Source organism: Lemur catta, chromosome X, assembly GCF_020740605.2.
Source record: "Lemur catta isolate mLemCat1 chromosome X, mLemCat1.pri, whole genome shotgun sequence".
Lineage (NCBI taxonomy): Eukaryota > Metazoa > Chordata > Mammalia > Primates > Lemuridae > Lemur > Lemur catta.
In genome coordinates this window covers 57681971-57707247 of record NC_059155.1, presented here as the reverse complement: position 1 = coordinate 57707247, position 25277 = coordinate 57681971, and the positions used below count along the sequence as shown (strand labels likewise).

The window sequence follows — 25277 nt, the reverse complement described above, 5'->3', positions numbered from 1 at the left end:
CCTCCCCGCCGCTCGGCCGCACCCCCCACTGCGAGCCGCGCCCCTGCCCCAAGTGCCGGGTCACGCCCTAGACCCTGCTCGCTGCTTGCCCCTCGCCCACAGGCACGTGCGCGCCCCGCGGCCATACCTCCTGTGTGCTGGGCCCCGTGGCGCCTCTCCCTGGCCTGGCACCTGTTTGGGATGGGATTTCCTGTTTGTGCGTGTGTGTCCGTGTGTAGGGGGTGTTTATCAGATTTTGCCCTGGATGGCCAGACTTTGGGAACCGTTCTGCGGGGATCTCTTTTAGGCCATGGAGCCTGTGCCGCCTCAACCCGGCTTTTTGGTAGCCCCCGAGAGGATCGTGCCTGTTCCTGGAGGAAAAGAGTTGTCAGGGCTGAAGGAACCTACCTGATCTGAGGTGGTTTGTCAAGCTAAAAATTTCCCAGACTCCCTTGCAGCTTCGGCAATCAGGCACAGCTCTGAACAGTGAGGCGTAATCAGGGGCTCTTGGGTGGGGTATCCAGGGGGCTCTTAAAAGGGGTTGGCTGACACTCTCTTGCTCTTTCCTATTCCACTTCTTCTTGAGTGGGGTTCAGGTGGTCAGTTTGGCATCATAAAGCGGCCATGAAGAAAAGGCCCAGAAACTTTGGCCTGGAAGCCTTAGCCTGGATGAGAATTGCTTTGGCAGCTCAAGGGAGTCAGGGCTGAGGATAATTGTCCTCCAACTTCCCACCTCTGGTCAATAGCAGCTACCCATTACCCCAAGAAGCTACCTATGACCACCACATCCAAGGAAAACCTGGACTTCCCACCCTGTCCCCAATCAGGCCAATGAGACAGTTGGGGAAACTGAGGCCTGGTGAGGCTACTTCCTGCTAGTATTTTTGTCTTCTCAGCCTAGAGTGTGGCTGGGACTGGCTGTGAAGCCCCTATTTCTAAGACAATCACTCATTTCCTCAAGGATTCTACTGTTTTATTGCCAGTGGAACCAGTCAAGCTGCCTGCTCTATTTTCAGTTAGCTTGTGGGGCAATGGATGGGCAGGGGGGGTAACCTGATTAAGACCCACTCCCGTATTCCTTCATTACTGATCGGCCTGGCTGGCCAGGGATGTGGGGTTCTCCATCTACTCAAAGTTAAAAGACTTCAGGTTTTGTAACAGGTCATCCTTTATTACATATGCAACCCTGCCATACCTGCCAGTTGACCCCCCTCCCTCCAATGTTACCCTCATGATATCATCCCCCTCTTGGGGCCACTGAGCTGCCCCCCTTTCCTTCTGGGGAGGAGTAGTGGTGTCCCTCGAGCAGGCAGTGGGCAGGGACAGATCTACAGCTGATCATCCAAGTGATCATTGTAGTCTTCTTACAAGTATTTACACTTAAATAAGCACTCTTGGGAGTTGCAAAGGATATTCAGGATGGAATGGAGTGGGAGGCTACCCCTCATCCAAGGGACAGGTTGGAATGAACTATGGCTGGTCTATTTTGGGCCTCAGGAGGTGGAGAAGAGGGAGCGCGGTGGTCTGGGGTTTAGTGTGGGTGGGGCATGTCCTCCCCAAACTTGTTCTGGTGGGCGATGTTCTTCACATCTAGGAGAGCCTGAGGAGGAGGGAAGAACAGGGTAGGTGAGAGAGAGTGAGGACCCCTTGACCTCGGACAGAAGGCTGCCCCCACTCTAGGCCCCAACCACTCTGGCTCCTGGACTAGCCCACAGCCCCTGCCCCATACAAAATAACACGAGGCAGCCATACAGAGGGGTCTGCGTTCTCCCCTTATCCCATCAGAGAAGGGGCACATAGGGGTGAGTGTGTGCGTGTTAAAGGATCTGCCCAGGGCCCACCTGGTGGTGGACATAGGCCTGACAATGATAACACCAGGTAGACAGGTCAACGTAGCTGAGAACCAGCGGGTGTCCAGAGTCTCCGTGGTGCTGAAGCATATGGCCATTGATGTAACGACCGCAGTAGACCTGAGGTTGGGGTGTAAGTGTCAGGTGGGGGTCAGCACCCACCTGTAGTCTGCTCGAGGGCCAACCTCACCCCATCCCCTTTCTCTGCTCCATACCTGATAGCAACATAGACACACCCAGTTCTCCTGGAGTGATCCACAGTCCCCACAAGGTTGAGTCACATCCAGGCCTGCTGTAGGTATGGGGCATACTGCCACCAAATGGGGACACCAGGGCAGTGGTGTCACTGCATAAAACATGGCCTGCGGTGGGTGAAACTAAGTAAGCTGGGGACATCATCTCCCCATTCCATGTTCCTACATCACACGCTCCTAATGGAGACACAAATGGGCAAGAGAAGGAAGCCATAGTCCCAGCCTCTCCTTGAGCTCACCTGATCAGTGCCAGTAAGGTCCCCAGCTCTCTGCATCAGAATCAAATCATCCATGTCCTGACCTCCAGCTGCCTCTCCGAGTAGGCTCTCCTCTTCTGGGGTCTGAGAGTCTGGGTCCTCCTGGACACAAGGAGCACAAGATGTATCAGAAAGGCCCGATTTGGGCCCCTTTTTCCCCCTTCCTGGGTGTGGTGGGCCTTACCTGAGATTTCTTGCCCAGTTCCAGGGTCCTGAGACTCCCAATCAGCTTACTGGGGGATATCTGGGGTGTGGCTCCCTGCACAGGTATGGTTGGGGGGTTCTGGTTGTCTCTGCATGAGGCTAGAGGAGTTTGGATCAGTTGGGCACCCCCCATAACCTCCCCTGAGGTGGTCTGGTCCAGGGTGGCTCCCTCCATGGCTGCCTCTGAGGTGGTCTGGTCTAGCGAAGCTCCTCCTACAGCCTCCTCTGAGGTAGCCTGGTCCAGCGTGGCTCCCCCAACAGCCTTCTCTGAGGTGGTCTGGCCCAGGGTGGCTCCTCCCACAGTCTCCTCCGAGGTGGTCTGGTCCAGAGTGGCTCCCCCCACAGCCTGCTCTGCGGTGGTCTGGCCCAGCACAGCTCTCCCCTTGGCTGCCTCTGAGGACCGGTCCTGAGTGAGCGCCACCACGGCTATCTCTGACTTAGTCTGGCCTGGGGTGGACTCTTCCGCAGATAATGCTGAGGTGGCCATCCCCATGCCTGCTTCCAGAACTTTCTCTTCCGGTGTGGTCATCCCCTCAGCTGGCCCAGGATTGGCTGGTTTGGGTGCCTTCTTGGTGACTGACTTAGAACTGGAGGGTGCTTCCTTGTCTTCTACCTCTGGAACCATGGAGGGAGATCCTTGAGTGTGGGTGCTATCCCCTTTCCTGCCTCCTTCCCTGAGTCCCCCAAGTGCCCCTAATTCCCCACATCCACTCACTCGTGACCCGCAAGCTGCGCCAGTATCTGCGATGGACTTGGATGGTCTCAGTGATTGAGGCCAGGGCCCCTGATAGTGGGGGCCGTGGCAGGGCCAGCAGGGGTAGTGGATCTCCAAGGAGGGAGCGGGTGCAGGCAGCCATGGACTCGGAGATGGATGTCAGGTTATAGCCACCCTTTGTTAAGGAAAAGGGTAGGGAAAGGGGTGGTGGGGGTTCATCAGGGAATTTGGAGGGCAAGATGTCCTGCCTCCCCAATTCCCCCCACCCCCAGCCCTGCAAGTCTGGAGTGGTGGGAAGTACTGGGAACACGTGAGTAGAAACACCTGTCAGATGGGCAGCACCTGTTTTGTGAGGTGGTTGTTGTGGGGAGGTAGATTGTGATGTAAAGTGCAAGATAAGAATGCTGATATAGCATTAGTAACAGCTTATATTTATTAAGTGTTTGCTGTGTCCCAGACCCTATTTTAAGTACTTCATGCATGCTAATACGCTTAATCCTCACAACCACAGGTGCTCAATCTGTACAGGCACTTGCCTTCATGCCATACAGAAATCCATCTTCACGCTGTTGAGCAACCTCTGGCCTCACACCATACAGTAACCACTGACCTGACCTGCACAAGATGTCTGCCGTGAACCCATACAAAAGCCCCTGCCCTGACCCGGTACAGGAACAACTGGTCTTTCTCTCTACCCAGACTGCTGTCCTGACCTTTTCCACACTCCATGGGAACCCCAGTCTTTTTACAGATAAAGAAACCAAGGCTCAGTGTGGTTAGATGACTTGTTTAAGGTCACAACAGCTGAAGAGGCAGCACTGGGGGTTTGACCCTGGGCTATCTGAGAGGGCTAAATTAATGTCTGAACAATGTGTAACAGTAACAAGACCCAGCATTTACACAGGACTTACCATATGTCAGGTACTCCTCCATGGTTAGCCAGCCCCATCTTACAGACAAGGAAACTGAGGCACAGGGGGCAGGGTACTGAGTCATTTACAAAAGGTCAGTGAATTTACTTTGTCTCTGGAACTTGTTAGAGGCAGTTCGGGTAGCAGTAGAAAGCACAGACCCTGGAGCCAGGCTGCAGGGGTTCAAGCCCTGGCTCTGCCATTAGTAAATGAGTGACCAGGCTAGTCACTACACTGCTCTGGGCTTCAGTTTCCCTAATCTTAAGAGAGGAAAATGATGAGGTAAGCAGACCCTGCTTGGAAGGCTGCTTTGCCAAGAGAATGAATTAATAATACATATAAAGTGCTGAGAAGAGTGCCTTGCACACAGTGAGCCCTTGATTAAAGTTGTTAATTATTATTAAAGCTGGTATTATTATTATTAATGCCTAGTATGTGCCAACAATCCAGGTGGAGACACTCAAAGGAAATTTCGGGAAACTGCCCTGAGTGATGCAATCAACTTTTCCAAACTACCCTCCCATCACGGGAAGAGGGACTGACAGAAAGTTACCTCTAGGATAAGGATAATGCGGCCATTGGCAAGGCCCATCAGCAGGTGGGTGAGGTGGGCATAACCCTCAGGTGACACCTGGTAGCCCCCCAGGGGGTCGCCCCGTGCCGCGTCAAAGCCAGCAGAGACCAGCACCAGTTCTGGGTTAAACTGAGGCAGGGAGAGAAGAGATGCAAAGGCATGAGGGTAAGGGCTATGGTGGGCAGGAAGTGGTAGAGACCCAGGGACATGGAGACAAGGACAAATGAAGACATGCAGGTCAGAGAGACAGAGATGCAAGACCAGAGACCGGAACATAATGAGGGGAAGACGGGGAAACACAAGAAACAGAGACATGGGCACACAAAACAGACTTACAGACTTGGAGACACTAGAAATGGACAGACAGAGACATGAAACAGTTATGAGACGTGAGACATGGAGACCCCGATGTCAAGAGATAGTGACATGAGAAACGTAGGGAGAGAGATATGTCCTCACACACGCACCCCAGAGTCAATTGTGGGACACACACACAAGATACAGGGTATTATATACGCGGTGCCAAAGAGAGGCACATGCACATTTCCATAACAGAAGATAACGTAATTGCCACACACAGAGAAAATGGTCACATATAGCCACACACATCCCCAGACAATCACATTCCCATACAAACCAGGACTACACATCTACACTAGTCATGCATACCTACATACACACACATACAGTTTCTCAGAGGGGACAATGATCCACAGTCACTGTGCACAGTCACAATCATACACATGCCATCACCACACAGTCACAGTGGACACATGCACATTGTTGCACCCACAGCAGGTAGTAGTCACTTGCATACACAGCTGCATGTACACAGAAGGCTGTCCTGGCCACCCATGCACAGTCAGACAAATATGCAAGGCCATCACAGTCAACCCTCTGCCCTGACAGCCATCACTACAGCCACCCACACGCTGTCTCATATGATCAGTCACTTAGCAGTCAGATGCACACAGGGTTGAGGAGGCAGGCACAGGAATATCACATTCATCCTGAGCCATACCTCGTAGGCAATGGGAAGCACCAGACGATGCCAGGCAGCCAGGTAGTCAGCATCACCCATGCGGGGCCCATTCCAGGCCACGTTGACAGTGAAGCCTGTGCCTAAGGCCCGTCCTATCTGGCTGCTGGCGCCCTCATCCCCCATGGGGAAGAAGGTGCCATGATCATAGCGGTGCAGGGACACGTATAGCACACTGCCAGAGATGGGGTGGGAAGGAGGCCATGGCTGGTTAGGGGCCCCCAGCACCCCTAAGTCATGGCTCACCCACCTCCCTAACCACACCCTTGCCCCCAGCCCCAGCCCCTCACCTGGGGTCATCCTCAAACATGTGCTGAGTTCCATTACCATGATGGACATCCCAATCCACAATCAGGATCCTGGGGAGGGGACAGTTCTTCGGTAACCCAGGATCCTTGCCCCCTGAGAGAGGGCTCGGGCTAGACCCCTGGGGTCTGCAGGGGCACCTACTGCTGGGTGGCAAGACTCTGGGTCTCTTGGGAAAGCACTGGGTATCAGGCTTCTGGTCCTACCAGTTAAGGATAAAGCCTGATCCTGAGTCCTGAGGGCCTGAGCACTCCTGCTTAAGTGCTCAGAGCAAGTGCTGAGTGGCTAATGCTGGGGGTTGGATCCTGAGTCCTTTGGAATAAGCACTGGGGATTGGACCTGGGCTCTGTCGGACGCCAGAAATGCTGGAGGGGGACCCTGGATCCTGTTTTATAAGTGCCTGGGTGCCACAACTTGGGGGTCCTATCTGGGTAAGCACTGAGAGGCTCCATCCCTGGTACTTTTCTGGGTAAGTGCTGGGTGACTGGACCCTTGCTCATTTCTGGGGGAAGTCCTGGGGACTGTACCACAGGGACTGCTGAGTAAGCACTGGGCTTTGGGGGTTGTCCAGGTTCCCACAAGGATCAGAATTTGGGGGTCCCCAGGGAGCCCTTACCGCAGGGCACGCCCACTGATGGCCTGGGCATGGCGAGCAGCCACAGCCACAGAGTTGAAAAAGCAGAAACCACAGGCTGCGTCCTGCTCGGCGTGGTGTCCTGGGGGGCGCACCACAGCAATACCGTTCAAAACCTGGGGAGGAGTGGAAAGTGAAGATCGGACTGCCTGCCCTCTGCCAGTGCTGGCCCTCCTTTCTTCTCTTCTCTCTCTCCTGTCCCCTCCACTACTACCCCAGCTGCTAGCGCCCCCTGCCTCTCCCCAGGAGCAGAGACCCCTCCCCAGACCCCCTTTCCTCAGGCTCTGTCTGGCTCTCTCAGAGCCTCCATGAGCAGGAGGTGGCCCTTTCTTCCCATTCTCCCAGGACCTCCTCTCCCCAGGCCCATGCCCCACCCCCGAGGACACACCTCTCCTGAGAGCACAGCCTCCACCAGGCAGCAGGCAGCACCGGCAGCCAGCCTCGCACATGTAAAGGTGCTGGGGCAGATGTAGATAGAGTCGTAGTTGGAGCTCTCACGGTGCAGCTCCCGGGATTTCATCTTCTCCGTGGCCCGGAGACGACCCATGTACTCAGCACTGAAGGCACAGAGAGGGTACCCAGCCAAGTGAGGAGGCCCGGCCCCACCTCTGTTTGGCAGTAGCTCTCCCTCCCAGGAGGGGAACCCAGGCTCCAGCCCCTGAGACCCCATTCACAGCCCTGGGAGCCCACCCACCATAGGCATAGGGGGGTGTGACCTGTGGCAGGTGAGCAGCTCAGCGTTGGTGGCAGGCCGCATGGGCAGGACGAGGCAGCGCTCGACAAGGCCCAGCTCCTCCAGGCGGCACATGATACGCGAGATGCGCTGGGGCATCTCAGGGTGGTGGCTAGCAGTAGGGGCAAACCAGAGGAAGGGGCTTAGTGCCTGCGGAGGGAGGGACCCCCCACACCCACTTATCCAGCCCTCTGGCTGCGTACTTGTCCCATAAGTTGTAGTGACTCATCATGCGTTTGTCATAGACCAGCCCTGTGCGGGCCTGCAGCACTGGCCACGTCAAGATTGGGAGCACAGGGGGCTCCCAAGGTCCCTCCTCCTCGTTCTCCTCCATGTCGTCCTCCTCTACGTTGTCCTCCTCAATGGGCTCAGCTACAACGGGAAGTCATATTCACCCTACTCTCTCTATCTGCATCCCCATAATACTCTGGAACTCAGGTGACCCAAACATAAAAAGGGGTGGGAGGCCTGGAACCCGGGCCCAGGGAGAGAGAGAGCCTGACCCTCCCGTACCAAGGTGGCCCAGGAAAGTCAGAGGGGTCTGGAAGACAGTCTCTTTCCACGGCTCATTCCATGTCCAGCCCCCCATTTCCTACCTGGTCTCACAAGGACCTCCCAAAAGGGTTCGAGGGCTTCCAGAGCACAGGAGAGGGAAGCCTGGGCACTGGGGGGCAGGGCAGAGGAAAGAGTGATGAAATGGCTGCTGGGTGGGCCGTGAGGCTCCTGCTGTTCCCCTCCTCCAGCTGGGCTCACCTCGGGCAGGGGGCACCAGGGGAATCCAGCATGGGGCAAGGATCTCCCAGGAGGGTGTGGAGCGAGGCACTGACACCTTCAGCCAGTGAGCGGAGGTTGTAGCCACCCTGGGGAAAGGAGTTGTGACAGGGGTCAGGAAAGGAACAGATGTTACCAGGGAAGAAGAATAAGGATCAAGATCATGACAATGATAATAAAATAACACTAGGGTTCATGCTACATGTCAAGCAACAAGGAACTGAGAGGGTGATCTCATTTAATTCACCGGACAATAATATGAGGTGATTACCATTATGATTATGCCCGTTTTACAGAAGGAAAGCAGAGGCACAAAGAAGTGAAGTGACTAATGCAAGGTTGTCCAGCTAGTAAGTGAAATGCTGGGCCAGGAACTCCTGTTGGACTTGAAAGCTCTGTTCTTAAGCCCTCCAGGACCCACAGGCTGAGAGATGAAGGTGAGTCACTCACCTCCAGGGACAGGATCAGCTTGCCTCCTGCCAGACCCATGAGCAGGTGGGTTAGCTGGGCGAACCCTGCTGGAGTGGCAGCCATCTCGCCCTGGGGGGACATGGAGGGTCAGCCTGGCTCTGTGCAGCCCCTTCTGCCCACCTGCCATTCCGGGGAGCCTGCCTTACCTTGGGGTCCCCTTGGAGGGCATCAAATCCAGCAGCCACCAGGACCAGCTGAGGCTGGAACTGAGGGAGGAATGGACTATATGAGGCTACCTGCCATCATGGCCCATCCCTCAATGGCACCCCTTCCCCCAATACACCCCAGACCCCCAGGACCTCAAGGGTGACTGGCAGCAGGAGGTGCAGGAAAGCGGCAATGTAGTCAGCATCCCGCATCCCCACCTGCAGACACAGAGGCATGATGGAGGACATTCAGCTGCCTGTCCCGAGCTGATGGGAGGGCAGGCCTGGGCCTCACTTTGGGGGCAGAGGGTGGGCAGACACTGACCTGGTTCCAAGGCACATTGATGGTGTATCCTTGGCCTTCGCCAAAACCTGTGGTGGACCAGTTAGAGGCCTTAAGGTGGGGCCAAAACCTACCCTGTTCATAGCGATGGATGGAGAAATAGAGGACACTGGGGACAGAGAAAAAAAAGGTCAGGGAGTTGGAGAAGAGAGGCAATACCCCCAGACACCCCCAATACATAGCTGCTAGTTTACTCAACCACTTGTTTCCCTGGATTTAACCACTCATTCATTAATTTCCCCATTAATCCTTTTTTTCTTTTTTGAGTCTCGCTCTATCACCTAGGCTAGAGTTTGGTGGTGTCATCATAGCTCACTGCAACCTCAGACTCCTGGGGGCTCAAGCGATCCTCCTGCCTCAGCCTCCTGAGTAGCTGGGACTATAGGTGCACATCACCAAGCCTGGCTAATTTTTCTATTTTTTGTAGAGACGGGTCTCGCTTTTGCTCAGGCTGGTCTTGACTCCTGACCTAAAGCAATACTCCTGCCTCAGCCTCCCAGAGTGGTAGGATTACAGGCGTGAGCCACCGCACCCACTCTCCCCATTATAATCCTTTAATTCCTACATCCATTCTTCTTTTTTTTTTTTTTGAGACAGAGTCTCGCTCTGTCGCCCAGGCTGGATGGAATGTAGTGGCGTCATCATAGCTCACTACAACCTCAAACTCCTGGGCTGAAGTGATCCTCCTGCCTCAGCCTCCCAAGTACCTACAGGCTACAGGTGTGTGCCACCATGCTCAGCTCATTTTTGTATTTTTTGTAGAGACAGGGTCTCGCTATATTGCTCAGGCTGGTCTCGAACTGCTGACCTCAAGTGATCCTCCCACCTTGGCCTCCCAGACTGGGAGGATTATAGGCGTGAGCCACTGTGCCTGGCCACATCCATTCTTCTATTAATTTACCCTTCTATTCAGTCACCAATTTATTCATCATCCCATTTATTAATTCTTCCATTTATTTATCTATTACCTCACTCACTCATTCATTTGGTCTCCCACCAGAACCCCTCCCTCAGCAAACATCACTGCCCCCTTGGTGCCCACTCAATTCTAGGCTCAGCTCTTGGATCTATCCCAGCCCCTGGGGGCTCCTGACCCTGTGGAGGACTGTAGATCATGTCTGCCCACCACCTGCCCCTGTGACCAAGGCAATAGCAGGACAAAGCCTGTGACATTGCAGGCCCACATGAGGTATGGGACTCTTAGCTGGGGGGAGCCTAAGGCTGGAAAGAGCCTCAAGTCAGGCTGGGGAGCTTAGTGATTTCCCTGAAGGAGGTGGGGAGACCCAGGGTCTGGGGTGAGATTTCTTCTGTGTGTGGAGGTGGAGTGAGTGTTGGCTGGGGCTGCCATAAAGCCAGTGAGGGGGCAGTTTCTTCTCCCCAATGCCTTGCAGGCCACCTCTACTACTTCTTCTACTTTATAGGTGAGAGAGGGAGCACTCAGGGGGTGAGAGAGACTGACATGCAAAACAAGATACTGAAAGAACATGATGTGCATGTTCTGACAGAAAGTCTAGCAGGGGGTTGTGGGAAGGCTTAATTCTGATGGGTGGGGGGAAGAAAAATGAGTAACCTATCATCCATCAGTCCATCTGTCTACCTGTCCATCCATCCATCTATCTGTTCACCTATCCTTCGCCTTCTTCTGGAAAGGATCTAAATCAGCTTTTTTCTTTTTTAGGAAAATGCAAGAAATAGTGGAAAGCAATGAATCTAGACAAACTTTAGGAGTCACATTTTAATAAATGTTTGTAATGTAGTTGTGAAATTTAATGCAATTGATATAAAAGGATTCTTAAAATTGAGGAAAAATATGTTGGACTATTTTTTTTTTTTTGAGACAGAGTCTCGCTCTGTTGCCCGGGGCTAGAGTGCTGTGGCGTAGGCTTATCTCACAGCAATCTAAAACTCCTGGGCTTAAGCAATTCTTCTGCCTCAGCCTCCCCGGTAGCTGGGACTACAGGCGTGCACCACCATGCACACCTAATTTTTTCTATATATTTTTAGTTGTCCAGATAATTTCTTTCTATTTTTAGTAGAGATGGGGGGGGTCTCACTCTTGTTCAGGCTGGTCTCGAACTCCTGACCTGGAGCCATCCTCCCGCCTCAGCCTCCCAGAGTGCTAGGATTACAGGCGTGAGCCACCACGCCTGGCCAGAAAAATATGTTAGACTTGGGGAATGAAACATGTGAAAGCTCTGGTCTTGAGTAAGTGGGGGATGGTTATATTATTTTTTATACTGATAGACAAATATTGGTTTTAAAACATTAGAGGAAGAGTAGGACATAACAATTATCATCAGGGGAAGAAAGGAATAATTAAAACATTTGAAGAAAGCCAACTCTACAAGTGAACCACCAGAGTTAACCAGAAGAACTAGCACCCAAGGAAACTAAGTTTATAAAGCAAACTGAAGGGGATTTTTTTTAAAGTTTGACCAACTTTGAGTCAAATTGTAGATTGATAGCACAGGGTTACCTCCTTGCCCTTCTACCACCCCAGTCAAAAGCCAATAAAGGAATTTTAAACAAGTATCAACCCAGAAAGAGAACAGGAGAAAAGGATGTCAGACAACAAGAGATGTCAACGAATTTCTGGAAGTAGACTTTGAGGCTCCAGGGGCCCCTGTCCCATGCTGAGCAGGAGGAGGGGGGCACCCAAGATCACCTGAGGTTTTCCTTCCAGAGAAATCAAGCACAGATCCAGGTCAGTGCACACCAAATCCACTTCTTTTTTTGAGACAGTCTCACTCTGTTGCCCAGGCTAGAGTGCTGTGGTGTCAACCTCGCTCACAGCAACCTCAAACTCCTGGGCTCAAGGGATCCTTCTGCCTCAGCCTCCGGAGTAGCTGGGACTACAGGCATGCGCCACCATGCCTGGCTAATTTTTTCTATATATTTTTAGCTGTCCATATAATTTCTTTCTATTTTTAGTAGAGACGAGGTCTCGCTCTTGCTCAGGCTGGTCTCAAACTCCTGACCTCGAGCGATCCTCCCGTCTGGGCCTCCCAGAGTGCTAGGATTACAGGCATGAGCCACCGCGCCCACCCTCAAATCCATTCTGAAGAGCCAATTCACTGATTGACCAATTCACCAAACTTACTTGCTGCTTTTAACTACTTAGTTTTAGTTCACTTGTTTTTCTTGTCTTTATAACAGCATTTTAAGGACTGTCCAATTTGTCTCCCTGCTGCTGGCGTTAAGAGACTGAGAGATGGGGAGCTGGGAGATCCCCATGGATAGATTTATTTTTCATTTATACATTCTTATTCACAAGGAAGGTTGTTTGAATACATTTACAATTCTTTATATCCATGTATGCAGTCAATGGTGTATCCACAGAAGAACACACAGTTGTAACATTTATTAAAACAATTAATGATTAATGATATTAATGATTTTTATTAATTTTCTCAGGTATGATACTGAAGTAATTCTCTCTTTTTTTTTTTTAAAGAGACAGACACTATATTACTCTGACTGGTAATGCTTTTTGAAAAAGTGTCCTTATATTTACAGATGCATTCTGGAATATTTATGGAAGAAATTATATGATATCTAGGATTAACTTCAAAATGAAACAGGTGGAGGGCAGTGGGTGAAGGTATAGATGAAACAAGAATTGATTTATATTGAAGCATTCAATTCCAAAATTCTGAAATGAACAAAATAAAGATCAGAGGCCAGGTGCAGGGGCTCACGCCTGTAATTCTAACACTTTGGGAGGTTTAGGCCAGGAGTTCGAGACCAGCCCAAGCAACATAGTGAGACCCTGTCTTTATGAAAGATTGAAAAATTAGGTGGGCATGGTGGCATGTGACTGTAGTCCCAGCTACTCAGGAGGCTGAGGCAGGAGGATTGCTTTAGCCTAGGCATTTGAGGTTGCAGTGAGCTATGATGACACCACTGTACTCTACCCCAGGCAATAAAGTGAGACTCTGTCTCAAAACCGCCCCCCACCCACAAAACCAACCAACCAATAAACAAAAAACAGAAGAGGGAACAATAAAGACAAAAACAGAAAAATTAATGAAGTATAAAAAACTCACAATAGAACAGTAGAGATGACCAAAAAAGCCCAAAGCTAGATTGGAAAAGATAAGTTAAACAGACACATCTTTGGCAAGGCTGAGGGAAAAGAGAGGTCCACCCCAAACAAGAGGCCCCCTTTTTCTGGCATTTGGCAGGATCCCATCTAATGATGCCCAGGTCCTTGCCCACACTCTCTAAAGTTTAGACCTGTCAGGGGACATTCCCTGTCCCCATCCTGGGGAAATGCCTTTCAGGAAAACAGACCAATACACACCACAGCAGAGTAGTCCCATGACAGCCTCCTACAACAGTCCTTCATTCTTGGGTATAAATAGCCAAATAAGGATTGCTAGACTTTTGAGGAAAACCACTAGCATGAAAGAGAAGGACCAAGATAAAACAATTCAACCAGCCTCAGAATAAAGAGACAGAATTCAGAGAAGAGAAGAAACTTAAAGCACTTCTAATTAGTACTAGATAAAAACAAGATCAAGAATGACAGGGCATAGAAAGAGAGGAAGAAAGTGCTTTTAGAGATTAAAAGAATGTTTGAATACGTAATTCAACAGAAAGGCTTAAAGATAAAGTTGAAGAAACCTCCCAGGACACAGAGCAAAAGAAAAACACAAGATTAAAAGTAGGAGACACAGAAGATCAACCCAGGAGGTCTAACTCTAACTAAGAGGAGTCCTAGAAAGAGAGAGAACAGAGAAAACAAAGGAGAAGAAATTTTCAAAGATTCAGTAGAAGGAAACTTCCAAGGATTTAAGAAAGGCATGAGTTTTCAGATGCAAAATATCTACCCACTGTGAAGGAGAATGAGGGAGTTGGGGTGAAAGTTTAAGACCAGGGATAAAGAAAAGAACCTAAACCCTTGCAGAGAGAAAAACAGATTACTCAGAAAGGAATGAAAAGCAACTGGAATGCTGGAAACAATAAGGCAACGTCTAGAGAATGGCCAAACTAGATTGGATAAGGGGCCACAGGAGCTCAGGATCTGTGGAGGAAAAGTGGATTCTCTGCAGTCAGTTGGATAGAAGGCTGGATAAAACAACAACTACAGGTGAGCATCCTTTTTTTTTCCTTTTTTTTTAAATTTTATTGTAGACCCGAGTAAGGAGCCTGGAGAAACTGGCTTCTCCTGGATCAGGATCCCAGTCCCACAGTCCCAGGTGAGCATCCTTAATCTGAAAATCCAAAATCCAAAATTCTCTAAAATCTGAAACTTTTTGAGTGCTGACATGACGCTCAAAGGAAATGCTCACTGGAGCACTTCAGATTTTGGACTTTTGGATTGGGGATGTTCAACTGGTAAGTATAATGCAAATATTCTCAAATCAGAAAAAATCCAAAATCTGAAACACTTCTGGTCCCAGGCATTTCAGATAAAGGATACTCAGCTTGTACTTAACAATGTCCCCTAATGGCAAAGACTTGCTCAAACTCTTTCTGCAGGAAAGTGAAACTGGTACCCTCCTGGAGGGAAGTCTGGAAGTATACACCAGACTTTAAAGTACACTGACCCTGTGATCCAGCACTGCACTATTAGAAGTTTATTGTACAGGTATACTCAGAGAAGTGCAAAATTAGATATTTACAAGACTATTCCCAGCAGAATTGCCTGTAATAGCAAAAACTGGGAAACATCTTGAATGTCCCAGGGTTAAGCAACCAGAGGTACAGTCATACAATGGAATACTACAAAGAATGAGATGCTTTTAGAGGCACTAACATGGAGAGGTGTCCACAATATGCTGTTAAATGAAAAAAGCAAGTTGCCAAAGAACATATGGAGGATTATTTCATTAGGCAATGTGTTGTTAATAATGACAGTAATGAATACTCACACATCTATAGAAAAAAATCTGTATGGATATAACCTAAATTGTCAGCAGGTAGTTTTGAGGTGATGGGAATTATAGGAGAACTCACTGCTTTAGATATTTCTGCATTATTTAATTTTTTAAAACAAATACTGGGCCAGGCGCGGTGGCTCATGCCTGTAATCCTATCACTCTGGGAGGCCGAGGCAGGTGGATCATTTGAGCTCAGGAGTTCAGGCTGAGCGCCTGAGCAAGAGCGAGATCCTGTCTCTACTAAAAAAATGGAAAGAAATTATATGGACAACTAAAAATATATAGAGAAAAAATTAGCCAGGCACAGTGGCGCATGCCTGTAGTCCCAGCTACTTGGGAGGCTGAGGAAGGAGGATTGCTTGAGCCCAGGAGTTTGAGGTTGCTGTGAGCTAGGTAGGCTGACACCACGGCACTCTAGCCTGGGCAACAGAGTGAGACTCTGTCTCAAAAAAAATAAAATAAAATAAAACAAACACTTTGCAGAATTGCCATAATCAGAGAAAAAATAAAGTAGTAATTTGAAGTTCACTCTAATTCAAGGGTAAATTGGTGAACAAAATCTTCAAGTATTTGTGGGTCAAATCCCATCTCTCCCAATTCTTTTCTCTGTGACCTCTTAACCTGTAAGCCTCTGTTGCCCCATCTGTAAAATGGGGAACCCAACAGTCCCTGCCTCAGGATGAAATTAGGAGGCAGCAGACACATAGAGCAGCACAGATCCTCCTTTCAAGGCGGGCCCAGTGAATATGAACACTTCTCCTCCCTCCTGACCCTTCTAGGTGGGCCTGTAAGGATGGGAGGTGGATGGCAGTGTAGCACCTAGAGTGGGACTTGGGGTATACCTGGGGTCCTGGTTGAAGGTGAACTGTGTTCCCTGACCATGATGTACATCCCAATCCACGATAAGGATCCTGTGAGTGGGAGAGAAAGGAGACTCTGTGAGGGAATCAATGTGAATCTGGGAGAAGAACCCAGACTAGGAAACCCCACCCCATGCCACCCCTATCACATGTGCCCTCTGCTGCTGACCTCTTGATGCCATGCTTCTTTTGAGCATAGCGGGCAGCCACAGCCACATGGTTGAACATGCAATACCCATCCATAAGACTGTGCTGGGCGTGGTGTCCAGGAGGCCTAGGCAAAACAAGAAAGGCTACAGATTGGGGGGGGGTCCTCCTCTGCAGAGATGGACTCTCCCCTGCTCCCTAATCCTGGGCCGCCAACTCCTGTAATGCTGATGCTTCTAAACATGCCAGGAACTGAGTAACTGGAGCCCTCAAATCCCCGCCCCCCCATCTACTGCTCTTTCTCCGAAGGAGATTTGAAAATGTTCATTAAAATTGTCAATGCATACATTCTCATACCCAGGCATTCTGCTGTGGGGACTTAGCCCATGACCTATATAACAAGCAGGGTGAAATAACATGTTTATAAATGTACTACCATATTTGCTGTGGCATTGTTTTTGAAACAGCAAATGATTGGGAAGAACCAAAATATCCATTGGTAGGGGACTGGTTAACTTAAAGTGCATTTACACAATGGCATTCTACCAGAGTCTAAGCTACATGCTGTTAGAGAAAGGCTTCCAAGATACGCAAGTAAAAATGCATGGTATGGAAGGGAGTGTGTCAAGTATCATCACGTGTAGTTGAAAAGATGGGAGGGGGAGAAAAGACTACATCTGCATTTCATCAATTCTAGGATGCCAGTGATGATAAGATGGACCATGATTTTACATGTCAACATCAAAGCAGAAAATGCTGCCAATGAAATTCTGTGACACCATTGTTTATAAGATGCATCTGGATTTCAAGATGTACACCTGAGAATCAATGAAATATGGTATTTATTCCTTGAATAAGACTATTTGTGGGAGACACACAAGTCACTGGTTCCAATGACTACCTCCCAGGAGAGGGAAGTGTCTGGGCAACAAGGATGAGAAAGAGACTTTATTGTATTCCCTTTTGTACCCTGTGACTCTTGAACCACATGGATATATTACCCATACCAATACATTTTACATTCAAGAGAAAGACTTTTAAAAAATGTATAAAGTTAAATGCCAGAGGGCTCTACCTGACGATGGCCATGCCATTCCGGATCTCAGCCCCCAGGACTGCATCCACTAGCCTGAGGACAGAGCCCGAGGCCAGGCAGGCACAGGTGTATGAGTTCTGGAAACACAGGGAAAAGCCAGAGAGGGAGTGAGGGAGAGAGCAGCTCTATCCACTCAGCTGCTTCCCTCAGGGTGGGGTGGGCACGGGCATGGGGGATGCCAGGATTGCTGCCACTCCCTGCCCCCACACTTCTCATCCATACCGGATGCAGATAAACTGAGTCATAGGTGTCTGCTAGCGTGTGGAGTTCTCGCTCGTTCATGTACTGGGTTGTCTCCATCAGATCAATGTATTCCAGGCTAGACACAGAGAAAGATGAGATTCAGGGCCATGTCCCCACCCCAGCTGAGCCGTCCACACACCAGACCCCTGGTCAAATCAGGCCTTTCCAACTGTCAACCTGGGGTACCAGCCGGGATATAGGACACATTCTCTGTTTCTTCCCTAGCCCGCCTCAGGTCCAGTAATATCCTCTGCTCCCTAGCTCTAGCCATACCAAATCCTACTTCCAGGCCTCTAGCCAGACTGTTCCAGCTATCTGTTCCTCCCTTCCCTCAGCCCCTGTCTTCATCTGGCATATTCTTTTTCTCCTCTTAAAGCTCAGGCCAGATAACCCCACCCCTGCCAAGCTACCTTTCCTTGAGCCACACCACACCAGGCCTTTTACTCTGGGTACCTATAGACCCCTGGAGGGACCCCTGATCACTCTGTCCACACAGTCACCATCTGTTCACATGACCAGATTGTAATAACAATGATAGCTTATCATGGGTGGATGATATGTCAGGTTCCATGCTAAGCCACCTGACACATGGAACCCTCCTGAGGAACTTATGTTTACTAGCCCCCATGTTACAGGCGATGACACAAGATTCAGAGAGGCTCGGCAACTTGCCCAAGGCCAGCCACAGAGTCCATGACATTCCTTCCCAAAGCATTCAGCCTGCCCCGAATGGTCCAGGGCAGCCTCCTCCCCATCCCTACAAGGCTCCCAACCTTCACCTGTGAACCAACATCAGTTCTTCCTTTTCAGCGAACCGGGCCTGAGGAGACATGAGGAATAAAGGGCTAAGGCATGGGCTAAGGCACGGGCTGTGCCCAGGTCCTGCCAGCTCCCTGCCCTCCACCTAGAGTGTCATCTGAGGACTCACCTGAAAGGACACACAGCGATCTAGGAGGCCCTCCTGGACCAGCTGCTCCTTGATGGCATGGAGCCGCTCAGGGCCTTCAGGGAAGCTGGGGAGAGGGAGATGCAGCTAGGGTGGGACTTGGGGTATACCTGGTCACACACATTTGTATGGGGACACTGGGGAGTACCACATCCACTCTCACCATGTCTCCCTATCCATCTTTCCACAGCTGCTCACCCTAAAACTGTGCCATCAGCCCTGTCTCCTGTCAACTCCAGAGTCTGCCTCTCTCCTCACCACTGCCACTGCTACTACCATAACCTCCTGCCTGGGCTGCCATTTCATCTCCTCCCATGCCTCCCTGCTTCCACGCTCCCTTGCTCCACCAACAGCCGTTCCACACACAGTAGCCAGACACTGGTCATAACCCTAATCAGATCATGCCCCTCTGAGGCTCCCAACCCATTCTGAGTAAAAGCCAAAGCCTTCCCTATGCCCAGAAGGCCCTAAACAACCTGTCCCCCATCACCTCTTTGACCCCATAACCTACCTCTCTCCCCCTCCCTTGCTTTGCTTCACCTGCTCCGGTTTCCTCCCTGGTACTCAACTGAACCCAGTACTCTGCAGCCAGCCCCAGGGACTTTAGGTGGCCTCTGTTTAGAACACTCTTCTCTCAGATGTCTCCATGGCATTCTCCCTCACCTTGTCAGATCCCTGCTCAAGTGTCAGTGAGGCCTGCCCTGACCATCCTATTTAAAATTGAAGAGTCCCCTCCACTGCACTTTCTACTCCTATCCTCCCCCTTTAGTGCCTCTCAGTAGTGCTGTTCTTCCTGTTGCACTGTATCATTTGCTTGTTTGTTTGTTTACTGTTTGTCTTCCACCTTCCCCCTAAGGCAGGGGTTTTTGTTTGTTTTGTTTACTGCTGTATCCCTAGCTCCTCAATAGATGGGAAATGAGTATTCCACAAATGAAGTCTTTTGCCATTGTGAATTAGTCTTAGGTTGAGATAGGAGACATAGATACTAAACTGATAAACACATAAGTATAATAGTTAACAAACAATGTCATGAGCTAGGAGAATATCTGAGATGAGGTATGGGGGTAGGGTAGCAGCCAGGCAAAGAAAGTTTCATTGAGATGTGAGAGTTAGCTTGGAGAGGAGAAGGTAGAAGGAAATCTCTGGAAAAGGGATCATCTAGGGTAAAAATCCGAGGTTAGAGCATGCCTGGCATGTTGGAAGGACAGCAAGGGGACTGGTGTGGGTGAAGTGAATGATGGGGAAGATTAGCTGATGAGGTCACAAAAGCAATGTGGAGCCAGATCATGTGGAACCTCTGAGGCAGAATGAATTTGGACTTTACCTTGAGGGCAACAATCGTTCCCTGAAGTACTTTAAGAAACAGAACATCATCTCCTACATACTTTTTTTAGGCTGCTTTGTGCAGAACAGATAATAGGGGTGAGGCTGGAAGCAGGGGACTAGTGAGGCCTCTGCAAGTCTAGGTGAGTAATGATGGTGGTGGCAGTGGAGGTGGTGAGAGGTCAGATACTGAATACATTTCAAACATAGAGCCAAAAGAATTTGCTGATTCTTTTGAAAAGTAGAGCGAATGGGAGGTGTAATCCTTCTGTTTCAGCACAAATGTCCCTTCCTCAAAGAAGGCTTCTGGGAACCCTGGATGCTAGTCCAGGGTCCTCTATTAAACACTCTTGAATCCCCTGGTCTTATGTCTGTCTTCATTAAACACCTCATACTGCTGTTGGCTGCTTAGTGATCTGCCTTCCTACTCACCAATCAGCTCCCTAAGAAGGGACCCTGTCTAGCTTGACCAACATATTTGTGTCACCAACTCCTGGCACATAGTAGGCACTCAATATAAATGTTTGTTGGCTAAATGAGAAGAACCCTTTCAAGCTGAGCTCCACCTCCCTAAATCATCTGCCTCCAGTCTCCAGGCTGGTGTAAGAAAGGATTTGTTCTTGCTAATGAGTTCTAAGTGTGTGTATTTGCATGGTTTGGGGACAGCCTGGAGGACCTGGCCTCACCTGTCATCCCAGAGGCAGTGGAATTCATTTAGTTGGTCATCCAACACCAAGCCAGTGCCAGACAGTGGCTTGGCCTCAAGGTTCAGATCCTGCAGGGGAAAAAAGTGAGACACAGATCCATTTAGGGCCTGAGTCACAGGGAACATCTTATACTGTTCAGGGTGGGGAACCTAAAGGTTTTGATTGTCACAGTAGGCTAAATCACAGCCAGGCCCCTCTCACCATCCCTTGCAGCCCCACGATTAGGTCTTCAGTCCCTTGGCGGAGCTTCTTCATTTTGCCTTTCTTCTTTACCTCTGCTAGATTGGGGCTGGAGCGGGGTACGGCACCCTTTTTAATGCTTCGCTTCTGCCAATCAGAGAGAAGGGTCAGAGTCCAGGATATGGCCGGCTTGCTTCCCCCACCCCTTCATCAGGGCAGGTCTGGGCCTCACCGAGGTGACACTGGAAGAGGTGACACTGGAATGGTGAGGGGGCGATTGGGGGTTGTGTCTACTCCTTCGATGCCTGTTTGTGGTGGAATCCTGGCCGGTGGAGGTCATGGTTGGGATGACTTCGCCCCTGCGGGAGATCTGAGGGAGTGGAGGTGGCTGTGAGGGGGCTGGTGCGCCCTGAGGATCCCACATTCCTGCGCCTTTCTGTGCCCCGCCCCCTGTACTAGATTCCATCCCATTGCCACAGCCGCGTTCTCAACTTCTCCTCTCTCAAGGCCATCTCCCTCCACTCAGGTGTCCATTCCACCTGGTTGCGCCCGGCCCACCCCTTTTACACGATCCCTTTTCACTGAGCAATGAGCCCCCAAGCTCATTCAGTCCGTTTTAGGGCCTGCCCTTTTCAGCCCATCACCGCCCCTCCCACTCTACCAAGCCCCGTTCCCAGACCCTTTCATTCCTCTAAACCTCGCTCAGATCCCATCCCCTCACAAACTTGCCCTTTCCGGCCTATCTCCCAGGATAATCACCTACCCTTTCCCTCCGCCAGACCCAGCCCTGGCCTCGACTCCACCCCTTATCGAGCCAGACCGGTACCTTTCACTTCACCAGATCCCGCCCCTCACGGGACTGCCCCTTTCCCTCCACCAGACGCCATCCACTGCCCAGATTCGACCCTTAACGTTTCACCAAGGCCCTTCAGCCAGTCCCGAACCACCTTCCGCCAGCCTCCGCCCCCTGCCCGCCTCAGCCGTCGACGTGGCCAATCCTTTCAGATCCACTCACAGAACGCAGCCCCTTTCTCAAACCCCGCCTCAGGCTCACGCCGCCAAATTTCGGGCGACCAGTGGGGCCACGGGTGCCCGAGCCTTTCTTTTCCATTGGTACAGGTCTCTCTACTGCCCGCCCAGATCCAGCCCACAGTAGGGATTATGTCGTAGGGCCGCGCCCCTCTCGCGGGCCGCAGCTCTCGCGAGGTCTCGGGCCGCAGAACGGCGCGTACGGGCGTGATGCCTGCTGCACTGCGCCTGCGTGAAGGGCACGCGAGCCGGCCGTTTGAGACTGAGCTCCGGCTCGAGCGCTCCCCTCCCCCAGCCACCGCGGCTGTCGTCCTGGCTACCATAGTCGCGGCCCCTCAGTCTCTGTCCAGTCACCTTAGGAGCCCTCCGGACCCACGCCAACCGTGCTGTGCGGTGTCTCGAGAGCAAGCAAGGAAGCGAGGGAGTTAGGAAGGGGCGTCTTCTCTCCCCGCGGCTTCCCGCGCGGCGCGCCGCGATGACGTAGCAAAGGCGGGCTAGTGGCTGGGCCCAGAGCGAGGTTGACACTGGACGACGGCTGGTGGCAGCCAAAATGGGAGTGGTGATGATGCTAAATGTTGTGAGGATTTTCTGAGTTAATATTCACTACGGTGGTACACAGGAAGCACTCATCGAATGTTAGCTATTAATATTCTGCGACGAAAGTGGGTGGTGGGGTGGAAGGATTCTTGGAGGCAAGTAATGATAATGATAGGAAGGATTATGTGACAGGCATTGTTGGAAGCCACAATTCTATGCGGTAGTTCCCATTATTAAGGCTGCTTTGCAGATAAGGAAACTGAGGTTACGGGACTTAGGCATGTGACGTTGGACAAGTTACTGAACAGCTCTGTGCTCAGTTTCCTTATCTGGAAAATTGTGATAATAATAGTGCTCAGAGCCAGAGTGGACTGGGGAGGGGAGTTTCTCATAGGCGGCAGCTCTCGCTGTCTGACCCCCTCCACCAAGTAACCTCTGCTCCCAAGCTGTAATAGAAAGTGCATATGTGCCTGGGGGTAGGGGGACCTGTCCCTGTGCCCCACCCCCTGCAACTCCAACCCCCTGTCTAAATATCAGCCCCACAAGAGGCCTGTTTGTCCTCCTAATCTCCCTTTCTCATTCTCCACCATTTCCTACCGGGCTGTAGACTGGGGCCGGAGAGATAAGCAGTCTGGCAGCATGGCTGACTAACAAACAGATTGACAGCCCCACCACCCAGTAGCTGTGCCTTCTGATCTTGAAGACACCAGTTCCTGCCTCCTCTTCCCTTCTACTCTTCCTACCTGAACATGCCTTTTCTCTCAGCGCAAGAAGGTAACAGACCCCAAACCTTTAAACCTTTACACACAACAAAGAAAACACATACAATGATACACACTGAAGAACATTCCGGGGTTGTGATGCCTGCAAAGTAATGGAGTAGGGAGTCTTATAAAAGATCAAGGCCCAGCCGGGCTCGGTGGCTCAAGCCTGTAATCCTAGCACTCTGGGAGGCCAAGGCGAGAGGATTGCTTGAGGTCAGGAGTTCGAGACCACCCTGAGCAAGAGCGAGACCCCGTCTCTACTAAAAATAGAAAGAAATGATCTGGACAGCTAAAAATATATATAGAAAAAAATCAGCCGGGCATGGTGGCACATGCCTGTAGTCCCAGCTACTCGGGAGGCTGAGGCAGAAGGATTGCTTGAACCCAGGAGTTTGAGGTTGCTGTGAGCTAGGCTGATGCCACGGCACTCTAGCCTGGGCAACAGAGTGAGACTCTGTCTCAAAAAAAAAAAAAAAAGATCAAGGCCCGTTTTTCTGTACAGTGAGAAGAGGTTCCTGTAGAGCAGGGGTCAGCAAACTTTATAAACGGACAGATAGTAAATATTTTAGGCTTTGCAGGCCACATATGGTCTCTGTGACATATTCTTTTTCTTTCTTTTTTTAAACAACCCTTTAAAAATGTAAAAATGGCTCACAGTTCTGTCTTGGGCCTGAAGGCTATAGTTTGCCAATCCCTGCTGTACAGTGTCAGTCTTTGGTTTCCTTTATCTGGCTGGGATTCTTTTACAGGATGAGGGCAAGAGTTCTGTTTTTCCTGAGGAGAGGCATTCCTTTTGTGTGAGGTGTGAGGAGAGGGATTCATGGACAGGGTCAGGTCACTTCTGGTATTCCTCTAGTGGGCAAAGCAAATGTTCCTGGACAGAATGAATTCAGGGATTCCTATAGTTTCCACACTGTTCATTTACTGAATCAAGCATGAGTTTCTATTTTAAGAGAAGACAGTAGTTTCTAGAGAGTTCCAGACTATGGGTTCCTGTACAAGCTTAGAATGGGGCTTCTCAGACTCCATTATGACAGGTTCCTACAAAGAGATCAGGTTGTCCAGTGCTGGATCAGCACAGGTGTTTCTGTATAGGTTTGGAGCTTGCGTTCATATTGATAGTAAGATCAGGTGTTCATGCTCAGATTCAGGTCAAGAGATTATTATTACTTAGGCTAAATTATGCTAGCTGCTGTAACAAACCCAGAATCTCAAGGGCTTAACAAATAAATATTTATTTCTTGCTCATACACAATTCAATCTGAATATTTACTACTGGTCATCTGTGGACCCAGGTAACTTCCATTTTGTGACTCTGCCCTCCTCTAGGTCCTTGGAATTGTCACTCTTCAGTTAGTAGGTGGCGAAAGAGAGAGAATGGAGAATTTCATGAGAGGTTTTAGTGGGCCAGGCCTGGAAGTGGTGTACGTCATTTCTGCCCACACTCTATTGGTCAAAACTCTGCCACATGTCCATATCTAACTACAAGGGAGGTTGGAAAAGATAGAGTGAACTCAGGAAGCAAGGGAACACGTTTCAATGAGCCTATAGCACTGTCTGGTACAGGATTCAGTAGACTCCACAGAGCTGTGCTGTCCAATATGGTAGCCACTAGCCATATGTGGCTATTATCTTTGAAATGTGGCTAGTCCAACATGAGATGTGCTATAAATATAAAATACACACCAGATCTCAAAAACTTAGTATAAAAAGTTTAAAATATCTCAGTAATTCTTATATTGGTTATGTGTTGAAATGATAATATTTGGATATATTAGGTAAAGTAAAAAATATATATTTTTTGAGACAGAGTCTTACTCCATTGCCCTGAGTAGAGTGCCATGGTGTCAGTCTAGCTCACTGCAACATCAAACTCCTGGGCTCAAGCGATCTTCCTGTCTCAGCCTCCCCAGTAGCTGGGACTACAGGTACACATCATTACGCCTGGCTAATTTTTATATTTTTAGTAGAGGCAGGGTCTTGGTCTTGCTCTGGCTGGTCTCTCAAACTCCTGAGCTCAAACAGTCCTCCCTCCTCGGCCTCCCAGAGTGCTAGGATTATAGGCGTGAGCCAGCATGCCCAGTCGGTAAAGTATATCAATATGTATTAAAATTAATTTCGTCAGTTTCTTTTTTTTCTTTTTAACGTGACTACATAAACATGTAGAATTATACATGTGACTCACATTATATTTCTATTGGGCAACACTGCTATAGGAAATTTTCTTTAAAGCATTGTGACAGGGGTTCTTTCACTGTGTAGGGGTAGAGATTTCTCTATAGGGTCAAGTTAGTGTTTTCTGTCTGCAGCCAGGAGAATGATTCTATTACCTGGTAAAGCAGGTTTGTAGGAAAATATAAGGGTTGGAGACAT

The 25277-nt window shown here is 50.0% G+C and overlaps 1 protein-coding gene across 5 annotated transcripts; it reads right to left on the bottom strand.

The window, feature by feature from the left end:
* Positions 1-1134: 1134 nt before the first annotated feature.
* HDAC6 (histone deacetylase 6) lies at positions 1135-22097 on the bottom strand. 5 transcript variants are annotated; one of them, XM_045538062.1, is made up of 29 exons: positions 21958-22078; positions 20807-20944; positions 20596-20721; positions 20374-20462; positions 18347-18431; positions 18198-18238; positions 17398-17494; positions 17155-17252; positions 16102-16206; positions 15915-15983; positions 9170-9296; positions 8998-9063; positions 8845-8904; positions 8678-8767; positions 8210-8316; positions 8053-8120; positions 7660-7828; positions 7440-7568; positions 7112-7280; positions 6706-6839; positions 6074-6142; positions 5766-5958; positions 4724-4873; positions 3260-3434; positions 2525-3159; positions 2323-2442; positions 2045-2191; positions 1821-1949; positions 1135-1579 (listed from the first exon to the last, which is right to left on the bottom strand). In XM_045538062.1, the coding sequence occupies exons 2-29, from the start codon at positions 20912-20914 to the stop codon at positions 1511-1513; spliced, it is 3624 nt and encodes a 1207-aa protein (XP_045394018.1). In that variant the 5' UTR covers positions 20915-20944; positions 21958-22078; the 3' UTR covers positions 1135-1510. The 5 variants fall into 5 exon arrangements, with proteins under 5 accessions (XP_045394018.1, XP_045394021.1, XP_045394020.1 ...); XM_045538065.1 differs by lacking the exon at positions 21958-22078 and adding an exon at positions 21590-21613; XM_045538064.1 differs by lacking the exon at positions 21958-22078 and adding an exon at positions 21401-21498.
* Positions 22098-25277: the final 3180 nt, after the last annotated feature.

What these genes read in the sequence shown, in the direction of transcription:
- HDAC6 (XM_045538062.1), bottom strand. Translation starts at nt 20,914, where the DNA reads ATGACCTCCACCGGCCAGGATTCCACCACAAACAGGCATCGAAGGAGT. An exon ending in GGAGGTCCTTGTGAGACCAG is followed by an intron (nt 7,829 to 8,052) that starts GTAGGAAATGGG and finishes TTCCCGTTGTAG; the next exon opens with CTGAGCCCATTGAGGAGGAC. An exon ending in ACCTTACTGGCACTGATCAG is followed by an intron (nt 2,192 to 2,322) that starts GTGAGCTCAAGG and finishes CACCCACCGCAG; the next exon opens with GCCATGTTTTATGCAGTGAC.